The sequence below is a fragment of the Triticum aestivum genome, chromosome 5B (genome assembly GCF_018294505.1).
Source record: "Triticum aestivum cultivar Chinese Spring chromosome 5B, IWGSC CS RefSeq v2.1, whole genome shotgun sequence".
In the NCBI taxonomy this organism is placed as follows: Eukaryota; Viridiplantae; Streptophyta; class Magnoliopsida; order Poales; family Poaceae; genus Triticum; species Triticum aestivum.
The window spans coordinates 680,830,121-680,841,092 of NC_057807.1; the positions used below are offsets into that span (position 1 = coordinate 680,830,121).

The 10,972-nt window shown below is 52.3% G+C and overlaps 1 protein-coding gene across 1 annotated transcript; it reads right to left on the bottom strand.

Annotated features, from left to right (window-relative positions):
* Window positions 1-4,468: 4,468 nt before the first annotated feature.
* LOC123115269 (uncharacterized) lies at window positions 4,469-6,944 on the bottom strand. Its single transcript, XM_044536469.1, has 2 exons — window positions 5,724-6,944; window positions 4,469-5,560 (listed from the first exon to the last, which is right to left on the bottom strand). Exons 1-2 carry the CDS (start codon window positions 6,540-6,542, stop codon window positions 4,469-4,471), a joined length of 1,911 nt encoding a protein of 636 aa, XP_044392404.1. The 5' UTR covers window positions 6,543-6,944.
* Window positions 6,945-10,972: the final 4,028 nt, after the last annotated feature.

Here is a 10,972-nt window from a genome sequence, read left to right on the forward strand (position 1 = left end):
TCTACTTTGTGCGGCTGCCGACGGCGAGCAACGAAGAGAGTGGCGGTAGATGGGGGAGATGACAACAAGGGGACTTCGGGTGGCTGCTGCGAGCGGCTATGGACGGAGACTTGAGGGACGAGGCGTATTCAAGGGGCGGCGGATGGTCGGCGACTGGGCGGTGGCTAGGGTTGCAAGAGCAGAAGAGGTGGGCGTTCGTTACTGTACGAGCAGAGGAGGTTGCGAGAGCAAAGGAGTCGGGCCACCACCAGGCTGGGTTTGATCAAGGGAAATGATTCGAGTGGTACTTCGGGGTGGCATTGCCACCATAATTTTGAGGAAATCCAGCTTCTGATTTTTGCAAAGCTGGGCCAGCGCCGCTTCTCGTCTCCACAATATTTGCACTATCAAATCCTCATCTCCGCAGAGCCAACTTCTCGAAGCGGAGCCGTTTAGGCTGGCTTCTCGGACGCTGCGTTTGGATGTCTGTATGGGGCCTCCATATTGAATTGGTTTCAATACCATTTCGGTAAGGAAACTGTAACAAACATGAATACAAATTCACTTGTTTGGATGCTTATGGAATTGGCTCATCGAATTTCAATGAGATTTCAATACCAAATCTTGTTTGGGCCTTGTTTGATAGTATTTTCTACAATGAGTTGTTTGGTTGCCCCTAGAAACTGCGATTTTAATAATACAGTATTTGCCAAAACACTGCTTTATTTTTCCGAATTATAAAAAGAATCCAAGACCTCTTTTCAAAAAACTGAGCAAACGAAAAGAACACTATTCTCAACGACTCGCCTCCCTCTACAGAAAAAATAGTCACGTCCGCCGCATGCCGCCACCGCCCTGTGGTCTTTGTAGATGCTGCCGCGAGGTTCACCATCCTATGTGGCGTTCAGCTCCGCTCGTTTTGGGATGGACAACTCACCGCCGCTACATGTAGGTCTAGTGCTCGCAGTTGTCCCATCTGCTACACGTGCCGCCGCACAAGCGGAAGAAGGCCAAGCCGCCCATCCTCTTGCACCTCTGCCGCTTGGCGCCGTGCTGCCGAGCGTCCTTTTTGGTCGTGGCCGTTCGGCGGAGTTCACTTATTAGTGCAAGCTTCCTCTCTTATACATGCTGATGGGATAAAAACTGCTATATCACCATGTGCCGTTCTTTAGCCCATCACTTTGCTGCATGCAACGGTTAGCTTCGGTAGAAAAACAGACGTATTTGCGTTGTTAACGCTGCAACTGATTTTACGTCATTGCGTCAAACAGGTCCTCTGTATTATCGATACTATAAAATACTATGTTTTGTCAAAACCACGGTATGTTATACCTACATGCTAAATTACTGTGGTTTCTTAATACTTTGGTTTTTACAATACTTTACTATCAATTATGAAACATAGCCTTGGATGTCCAACTATGGAATTGCATAGTGCTTTGTTCTTTACGCATCAAAATCAAAATTTGTACAACACGGGACTATAATTTAATGATGTTATGACAACAACAATTAACAAATATCATATCATCAATTCATCTGGAACACATATGTAATTTGTGCTACACTGAACCATATTCAGTCTGCTAGAACAGACGAGCAAAAAGTGAAGAAAAATCTTTTTGTTGCAAACAAACCATGCATCTCAAACAACTCTTGATACAAAACTGAAGAAAAATCCTATCATCACACCTGATAGATTCAGAAGAACTCATTTAACACTCTTTGCCTCTTTTGCAGTTACACACTGGGAGAACAGAAGGAGAGCCAGGGAGGGGAAGAACGAGAGGGAAGAAAAGATGGGATGTGGGGGTCCAGCGATCATCGGATGAGGGGGTCCGACGGGCCGGATCAGGGGTAGAGGAGGAGGACCGGAGGCCGACGGTCAGGGCAAGTCGTGGCGCCATGGGAGAAGGAGATGGGCTGGCAGAGGAGATGTTCCAGCCATGGGAGGAGGGGAAGGGGCTGTGGCGGCGGGGGAGAGGGTGCCGGAGTGGGAGGAGGGGGAGGGAAGGGCCGGCGAGGGGAGGTCTCTGGCTACCTGGCCGGCTCTGTCGTATGGCATCCTGGGCGCCGCCTCCTCTGTCGGGAGATTAGATGATTTGCCCCACTTTACAAGGGGTTAGATGATTTGCCCCAGGGTTGTCTCAATGACCAGTGGCCCCGGCCCCACCCGGCAGCCTCTCAAGGGGGGGGGCAAATTATCTAAGTGGGAAGTAAAGTGGGGCAAAAGATCCAATTTTCCATCCTTTGTTTCAAGGTCGGGTCGCGGGTGAGCGGGGGAAATAACGCAGCCAATCGTTTTGTTTTGCGGGAGCATTCGTTTCAGACCAAATCGGAGCAAGACAGCTCGGAAACCTGGGAGGCCTCCGCGCGTGTAGTCGATTTCGTGCCTGTATTGGGTCTGTTTCAGACTGTTGTTTCAGTTTGCATCCCAAACACCTGAATTGGTAAATTTTCAATACCAAATCCGTTTCGAGGCCCCTATATAGACATCCAAACGGGGTGGGAGTGATTTTCGGAAGCCAGCTCGTCGAGAGCTTCCGAATGGGGCCTTAGAGTAACAAATTTAGATTATGTGAAAATATATGCAATGATGAATCTAACAAATATATATTTGATGGTGTATATGTTAATATATTTTTCTATAAATATGTTGAAAGTATATAAAGTTTATGCAGAGTATATAAAAACGAAGGGAGTACTAACATAGTAGCCTCCTTTGGCGTGTTGTGCTTTTCATGAATCTACAACACAATGATCTAACACAACGAACATGTAAATTGATATAAGAATATGCAAAGACAACACAACTGGTTGTGAATATATTGCTTCTGTAACTAGCAGAATAAACTGTTGTAACAACATGATATTTTTCGACAAAGGGAATATATTAATATCGCGAAGATATCAATTATACGCAACCTCTATACCAACAAGATGTCCAAATGCATTAAGGATACACACATCCAAAAAAGAACATAAAAAGCCAAAAGAAAAATGACCCCACAATAGTGAACAGTCACTAGCAGCAGCAGTGGCACTCTAACCACCACCAAAAACAACACTCGGAATACAAAAGAGGTTCTTCAAAAGCAACGCCTCTAAAGAGGAAACAATGCACAATCGTTGTCGTCGCTCGATCAAAGATCTTGGTCTTTCACCCGGAGAAAGTCCAAGTTCACCCAAAACAATGCCTTCAACAAGGCCATTGTCATGTACAACCAACAAAGGCCAGACCTTGTGCTTTCACCCTGAGAATCGAGACATGGCACTCGAGGAGCACTAGCAAAAATGCAGTCATCCAGTGTTGTTGCCTCCGCTTGCCGAGGCCGTTGAAACAAGTTACCATACATCCGGCACACAAACTTCATCGCATCCACTATACCCTTTCATCGAAGCTTTAAGACCTCCAATAGCAGCCGCCACGACTTTTCCCACCTCTATCAATGCCTTGGAAATCTTGACTTAGACATGTCCCATGACACCGATAAGAGAATGAAGCTTCGCGCCACGCCCTCCTAAGGCCATGTTTGGCTGATAATAAGAGTGCGTGCGACTGAAACTTTTCTAATCTAGATATTCAGGGGCGTCATACGCCAATCCATATAGATCTCTGACTGGAAGACCGGAACTCATCAACTGCCAGATCCAACATGTCAACATCCAGCAGAAAGATGACTTGGCGGAAGAAGAATGCTAGGGCCAAGATCCGGCGGAACCAAATCGGGGCAAGCCAACACCAAGGACGGGACCTCCACCACAACCTAGCCCACGCCGGACGAGCCCTCGCCTGAGCCGCGTGTGCGACAAGAGAAGGCCAGGGCGTCGGCCAGCAGGAGCCTCGCCAGCCGCTGACGCGCCTCGCATGCCTACCATGGCCAAGATCCGGCGAAGTCGGCTGTAACCAGACGCGGCCGCCACCGCCTGGTGTCGCCCTCGGCGGCTTGTCACGCGGTCGACCCACCGCCGACGCGCAACCACTCCGGAGTGCAGCTGCGTAGTGATGCCCGGCAGCGGCACCACCTCCACATGCATCGTACCCGCCTGAGACGAGCTTCCGCATGAGGAGACGAAAGAGACCCGCCGCCGCTGGTGCCGGGCAGGCTTCGCCCGGTCGCGCACTGTGGCGGCGGCGAGGGAGAGGGAGGTACCGGCGGTGGAGATGTGAAGCGCCTGCAGGTCGCCTCGCCGGGGCGGCTCGGGAGGGTCCAACTCACGCACGTCCCGATAAACCTGAACTTTTATTTCTTGAATCAATCTATAGTGACTGTAATCAACTTGAACACTTTCATGTTTTGCAGTCTTGCAGAAAATAAAATGGAAAGAAGGGATGATAGAGGAGCTCCTATAGGTATCCCATGCTCACATAAATATATAGTTATTTCTCTCAAAAGAAAAAAAGAAATATATAGTTATTACAATAAAAATGGGTAGCATTGATACAGGAGAGACACGAGGCGTCCTAACAGCATCTCCGGCAGTTCCCTCAGCAATCGTTCATCATCTCGCCCATATGAACATAGTGACCAGGGTTAATAGGTGGCGGAGTATAATTCTTATACTTGTGAAATAGCTCGGTGTGATCTATGACGAGGCGGATAACAGTGAGGAACTCACCGCCACTGCCAAGTTGTTTGCAGTGAGAAATATGGTTGCTGTGGTGGGCTGCATAGCACAGCAACTCCACCCACACCCCGAAGATGACTTGCAGCATCGGCAAGTCATATCCCTTTTGAAGGAGCTCACGAGCAAGATGTCCGGAGAGATTGGTCGTAGAACGATCCCGCCTGCTAAGCAATTGCACTGCAAGTTCCTTCCTAGAAATACCGTAGATTATATCGCCATTCGTCACACTATTAGAGACAGCAGGATCGAGTGGAATTCCGGTGGGCAGTAAGCTTGGGTGCAGCATTAGAAAACCCATGTAGTTAGATAGTACATTTATTGCTGCTAGAAGTTGTTTACCATCCTCCATATCAGCAGGCGTGTTGAGGTTAAGGTAAATGTCGGTTGCAACCTGCCACATGTGAATTATATCAGTGAAACTCCTGCCCTCGACAGAAAAGCAGAAACTATTTTCCAAGAGCCCGTACTCCGCAAGCGCTGCTCTGCCCTGTGAGTCCCAGATGCTCCATGTACTAGAATCATCAGTCATTGTTCTCAATATCCGTGCTAGCACTAGCTGCTTCAACTCAACTGTGATCTTCGTATTGCCTGAGAATCCAACCTTTATCCACCACTCTTTAAGTAGAGTTACCTTATTGATCATCCTTGTAAGCTTGGCTTCCTCTGGACAGTAGTAATCCAGCACATTATGTTGCCCAATAATAATAGCATTAGTTCGGTCCCATCCCTGACGATGCAAGTACTCGCACGTCCATGTCGATCCTACAGCTCTAAACACCGATGCTGTTTCCAGGATGATGGCCCCAGCCAATAGCAAGTAACTGATGGAGACACCTACTCTGCTGTAAGCACCTTTACTGTCGTCAAGGAGGAACAACAAGAATGCGATCACCGTGCCAAGCAGTGAGATGGCACGGATCAAGTATCCCAGCCAAGTGTGGATCACTTGCGCCTTAGGCCCTGTTTGGAATCGGTGTATTTTTATACACCTGTATTTGTTTTACAAGTGTATTTTACCAGCCGTGTGCTAATTCCAGCTGAGAATCAAAACGACGGGTCGTGGCCTGTATATTTTACAGGTGTAAAAGCGCTGGAAACGACATTCCAATTGAGGCCTTAGTGTAGAATACGTCGTACAGAAGGGATATCTCCGCCTCCACCAGGTCATACATGTCCATGTCGCATTTATACGGCAGTTCCACCTTATTACTGAAATAAAATAGAAGCATGTTCTCAAACCGAGTTTGCCGACTGACACTGGAAAACGCAGCCTTGCAAAAATGGAACATGCGATGAGAATCCAGTAGAATCAACTCTTCTTTGTTCATCTTAGCTCTGCTCTTCGGCCTGTCAGACACTTTATTTGGGGGGGAGCGCAGATAATCAAACGTGTCATTATTACCTCTTTGGAGAGCGCACACCCTCTCCCCATACTTGAGAAAACCCACTATGAACATCACTATGGTGGCTGAGACCAAAGTCCAGGTACCAGGTATGGTGTAGCGGTGCAGGGCGTAGCCGGCTCCTGATGCCTGCACCACGAGAGTCAGCAGGTGGCGCCTCCAGAGCTGGTTGTCCTCCATGGAGAAGGCGGTGATGGTGTCCTGACCACCGAGGTGGAGCAGAAAGAAGGTTGCCCAAAACGCCACAAGCCCAGCGTCGCGGGGCCTGCTTTCCAGAGTCATGTGGCCAAGGGCGTATACCGCGATGTTATCAGCCATCAGGTAGGACAGCCAGAGGAAGGCCATCAACACAGCAGAGGAGCTTCGCCGCCGGAACCCACCGAAGATGAGGAGGACGAGCTGAAGCAGGAAGCTGGTGACAACCAAGATCTGGATCCCCCATTCTTTCCACACACGCACCACCAGTCCTCCTCCTCCCCCTCCTGCCATTGATTCCCGTCCACTGAAAAGCGTACAGGAACATAAGAACATCTTCTCCACAGCGAGCACGCACAGAGGAAGACAGAGAGGGAGAGAGATCTACATGTACTCATATGGCATACCAAATCTAGCTAACTGCTTCATACATAACGACGGAGCTAATCACATCAACAACTACAGATTCGATTAGTGCCCCCCATGTGTAGCATCATATGTATACAAGGGAAGTAAGATATATATGGATCTGAAAGAAGAACACATAGAGAGCAGCTTGGTTTGACTTACACGAGTAGACCAGCCGGTGAGAAGAGTGCAACGATGAGCCCAATATCTGGATCAATTCGAGGATGATAGGAAGCTGGGTGTAGCAGGGGCGACGGAGAACAGCAGATCAAGCCCTTCTGATGTTCATTTGAGAGCGTTTCAGTCGACCTGCAAATGGCAATGATCCAACTCCAAGTCAATGCCCGAGCAAGCAACTATAGAAAGCGGCCAAGAACGACTTCCCAGGAAATAAGCATAAACATATAGACTTGACGCCCGTTTAGTTTACTCGCATTATTGGATCCCTGCCCGGCTAGTTTACTCGTATTATAGTCTTGACCCCGTTTAGATGCATGGCATGTGCGCTATGATTTTGCTGTGCAAGTGTGAAACGCAAGAGTAGCCAACATCATAACACCTTGAAAAAGTGCTGTTGTGTTGGACGCCCGAGCCGGGCGACTCGGGGGAAACCCTAGCCGCCGCAGGCTCGTTCCCCGCCTCCAGCCCACCCCCGCGTCGCCGTCGCCGGAGGGCCGGCCGGCTAAGCCGCGCCGGGCCCTGGGATGGCTACGGCGACGGCGGGGCCGTTCCTCTCCTCCAACCCTCTCCCTCCGCCCCCTCAGGGTGGACACGGTCCGGGCCGGTCCGGTCCCTGACCGAGCCGTCGTTTGGACCGGCCGTCGGCGGTCCGGACCGGACCGGACCGAGCAGCGTCGCGGTCCTGTTTTCAGGGACCGGGTCGCAGCGACGAAAGCCCGAGCCGGACCGAGCGGCTCGTTTGGACCGGCCGGTGGTCACCACAGAGCTCGCGCCGGAGCACGGCGACGCGGGGAGGGCGCTGGAGGCAGAGGGGCTCGTCGTGGAGGTGTCCGGCGACTTCTGTGACTCACGGTGGACGGCACGGCGGCCAGGCAGAGCTCGGGAAGCAACAGCCACGAAGAATCTGGCACGACGGCCAGTGTGCAGCGGCGGTGTAGGGCCTCCCGCTTCAAGTTCTACCTTCCAGGTGATAGATCCGGGCGTGGCGCATCCAGTAGACATGCTTGCCAGCGCAGGGAGGCCGGTGGCCGCGCGGATGAACGACGGCGGCGCTGACCAGTGCACGACCGACGCGCCCGCCACGCAGCTCCGGCCACGTGCTCGTCACGCGCCTGCCATGACGTCGACACGCCCCAGCCACGCCCCCGCCTCGTCCCGACATGCCCCTGCCATGCTCCCGCCATGCCACAGCTCGTGTTCGCCGGTCCGCTCGGTCGGACTGAGCTTTAACCGGACCGGACCGAGGGATTTTCGGTCCCGTTTGCAGGGCCCGGACCGGCTGGATTTCATGCTGGGCCAGGACCGAGCCTGGCCGGACCGAGCGGGCCACGAGCCGGTCCTAAAGACCGCTCGTGCCGTCCACCCTGACCGCCCCCTCCCCCCCCCCCCCCCCCCCCCCACCCGCCCGGATCTGGTGCTTGCGGCGGCAGCCTCCACCGGCGGTGCGTGCGTCCCTCCTTGGCGGCTCCGACGTGCTGGCGGCCCTGGTGCACCCCCCCCACCCGCACCCACCCCCAGCTGCGAGTCCCTGCGGCAGCTCCTTCCGGCCCTGAATCTGGGGGTCCACCCCCAGCTGCGAGTCCCTGCGGCAGCTCCTTCCGGCCCTGAATCTGGGGGTCCACTCCGGCTGGTCGTGGTGCTCTCCAGTCGACCCCGTGGCGGCCGGGCGCACCCTGCTATCCGCGTCCCCTCCTCCGACCCCCCTCCCTTCGAGCTTCGGGTTGGCCTCCTCGGAAGGTTGCGTTGGAGGCGGCTGGCTGCGCCCGATGGTGGCGGCTTCTGACCGCGCGTCGTCCGGATTTTGGTTGTGCGCGAGTTCCCCTCATCTTCCACCCGGCAGGGGCGGCTTCAGCCCGGTGGCCATGGGTATGCGCCTCCTCCGGTGCCCCTGGCCTGCCGGCACGGCTTCAGACCCGGCGCGCCCCGGGAGCTGCGTTTTCCGGCTCCCTTGGCTCACTGGTTCTTCGGCATCTCCGCGTCACCACCACCCTGTCGGTACCTTGGTTGGCCGTCCATCCCGGTGCATCTTCGCCTCCGGCACGCTTCGGGAGTTGCGTCCCCTTCCGGCTCCCTAGGCACGCCGGTGTCCCTGCTACTCCGGTCCTGGTGACCTTGATCCGCGCTCCTTTCCAGATCATGGCTCATCCAGGGCTCCGGCCACCATCGCATCCCCGCCACCTTCCACTCCGCTCAGCCACGCAACCTCGTCCTCCTCTGTAGCTCGCGCGTCCAGCGGTGTTCGATGCCTCCTTTGGTGTCGGGTGCGGCTCCCCTTCCTGCAGTCGCTGCTCCGGCGTATGCCCAACTGCCTCATATCCGATCTATGCTTCGATGCTTGGGATTGCTCGGAATTTGGCCAGGGCGAAATCCCTGCAGCTTATGCTGGCAGCGGCTGACATCTGCGGATGCCGTCTCCTTCTTGAAGGCGCTGCCATGGCCATCTTCTGGGCCCCTTTTCGAGCTTCAGGGGAAACCTTAGGTCTGGTTTTCCGGACCGGACGACGACGGCGTCTCGGTGTCGTTCTCCTTCGTGAAGGCATTGTCTTGTTTTGCTCGTGGCATCCTCGGTGCTAGTTCTGGAGCTGTGGGTAGTTTGTTTGTTAGTTGGATAGCTTCTCTGGTAGGAGAGTTTAGCTGTGTTCTTCTTTGCTTGGGTCGAGCATCTTTCATCTTTCCGCTTTGGGCACCATGTTCACGACCCTTCGCGTTCGTGTCATGTGTTGTACCACCACCTCATGTACTCATTATATCTTCTTCTATCAATGAAATGATACGCATGCTATGCGTATTCCCCAAAAAGTGTGAAACGCAAGAAAAAGTGCCTAATTGCCGAGTGATCTCTTTTGTTTTTGAGTTGGAAGTGTTGCATTAATTTATTCAACGATCTGCTCGGGCAAACCCAAGTTTATAGCATCCAAAATACAATCCGGAGCAGATCGATCCCCTCTTGGAAATTTCATCCATCGGTTCTCTCATCTTTGAAGTAAACCCTCACTGAAGTAAATTATCTCTCCCAGCGGAATTAGTAATTTCTTTGATCTTGTGTTTGTTGGTGTACATGGAGTATAGTTTTATATATTGGAGGGTGACAAATACTTTCCTTGATACTTCATATGTAAACAAATATAAGACGTTTTAGATCTATTTGAGTCGCCGTCAAGGATGTGCTTTTAAATGTGGCATCACAAAAATATTGTCAACGAGGTGGGAGTTGCAATTTTATTTGGTGACTAAGGGTTTTCTTGTGCGGAAGTTTGTTGTTGGGGAAGATGAAGAGGTCGGACATGAAGCGCAAAATTGTTAATGGCTAAAATCTAGGAACTGAAGCTGAAATTACCTGTCGGGTAATCCTTCAAACACCTTCAGGGCGTTGAGCTCGTCGTCGGTCGACTTGGCGAGGGAAGGTTGGACCGTCAGAGGAGGTCCATAGCCCGTAGGTGAGCAAGCATGTGTGGTGACCCGCCACCAGTGCTTCGGGTGGGTTGGTAGGGGCGAAAGCTAGTGGCTGAAGCTCGGACGGGTGGCTAGAAGGCATGGGAGGTGGTGTTGGCGGCATGGCGGAAGCGTCCTCAACACCTCATGGAAGGGAGGGACGACCGCTGAGAGATCCGATGGTGTGTCCATGGCATCGGTCAAGCGGGTCGCGTCGAGCTCACGCGAGCCGCTAGTTTGGGGTGTCGACGACGGGAAAGAGTTTGCGGCGGTGAGCGCTACGAGAAGGCGGCGGTCCGACGACAGGAGGTGGTCAAAAAGCAGAGCAACACAACGAGCTGACCAAAAACGAAGGCGCAGGAGCTCGAGGCTCATGCTGGAATGTCCTACCGGCCGTTTTGAATTAATAAAATCGCTCTTTATCAAAAAAAGGAAGAAAACAAAGGGATAGAGGCCACTGTATATTCCCCTCTTTCCCGCTTTCCTCTATATTGTTTGTATTCAGGGCACTGTATATCAAAGGGATAGAGGGCTTAAGAGAATCTGTTGGAGTGTCATTTTCTTTAGAATAAAGTATGTTTTTGTTCCTTAAGTTCTTTTTTTTACCCGGAACTGGCAGGTGTTCTGCCTTTTTCATTATAGTAGGGGCAAAACTGTACAGTGTTGCCAAGAGGATCGACAACCAGGTAAACTGAAGGCCTCTCATACAAGCACCTCCAATAGTTCAGGGGCCAATTCCTGTTAAC

Bases quoted from the DNA above. Each gene is read 5' to 3' on its own strand.
- LOC123115269 (XM_044536469.1), bottom strand. From the start codon at position 6,542: ATGTTCTTATGTTCCTGTACGCTTTTCAGTGGACGGGAATCAATGGCA. The intron at 5,561-5,723 runs GCCTCAATTGGA...ACAGGGCCTAAG, and splicing joins ACGACGTATTCTACACTAAG to GCGCAAGTGATCCACACTTG.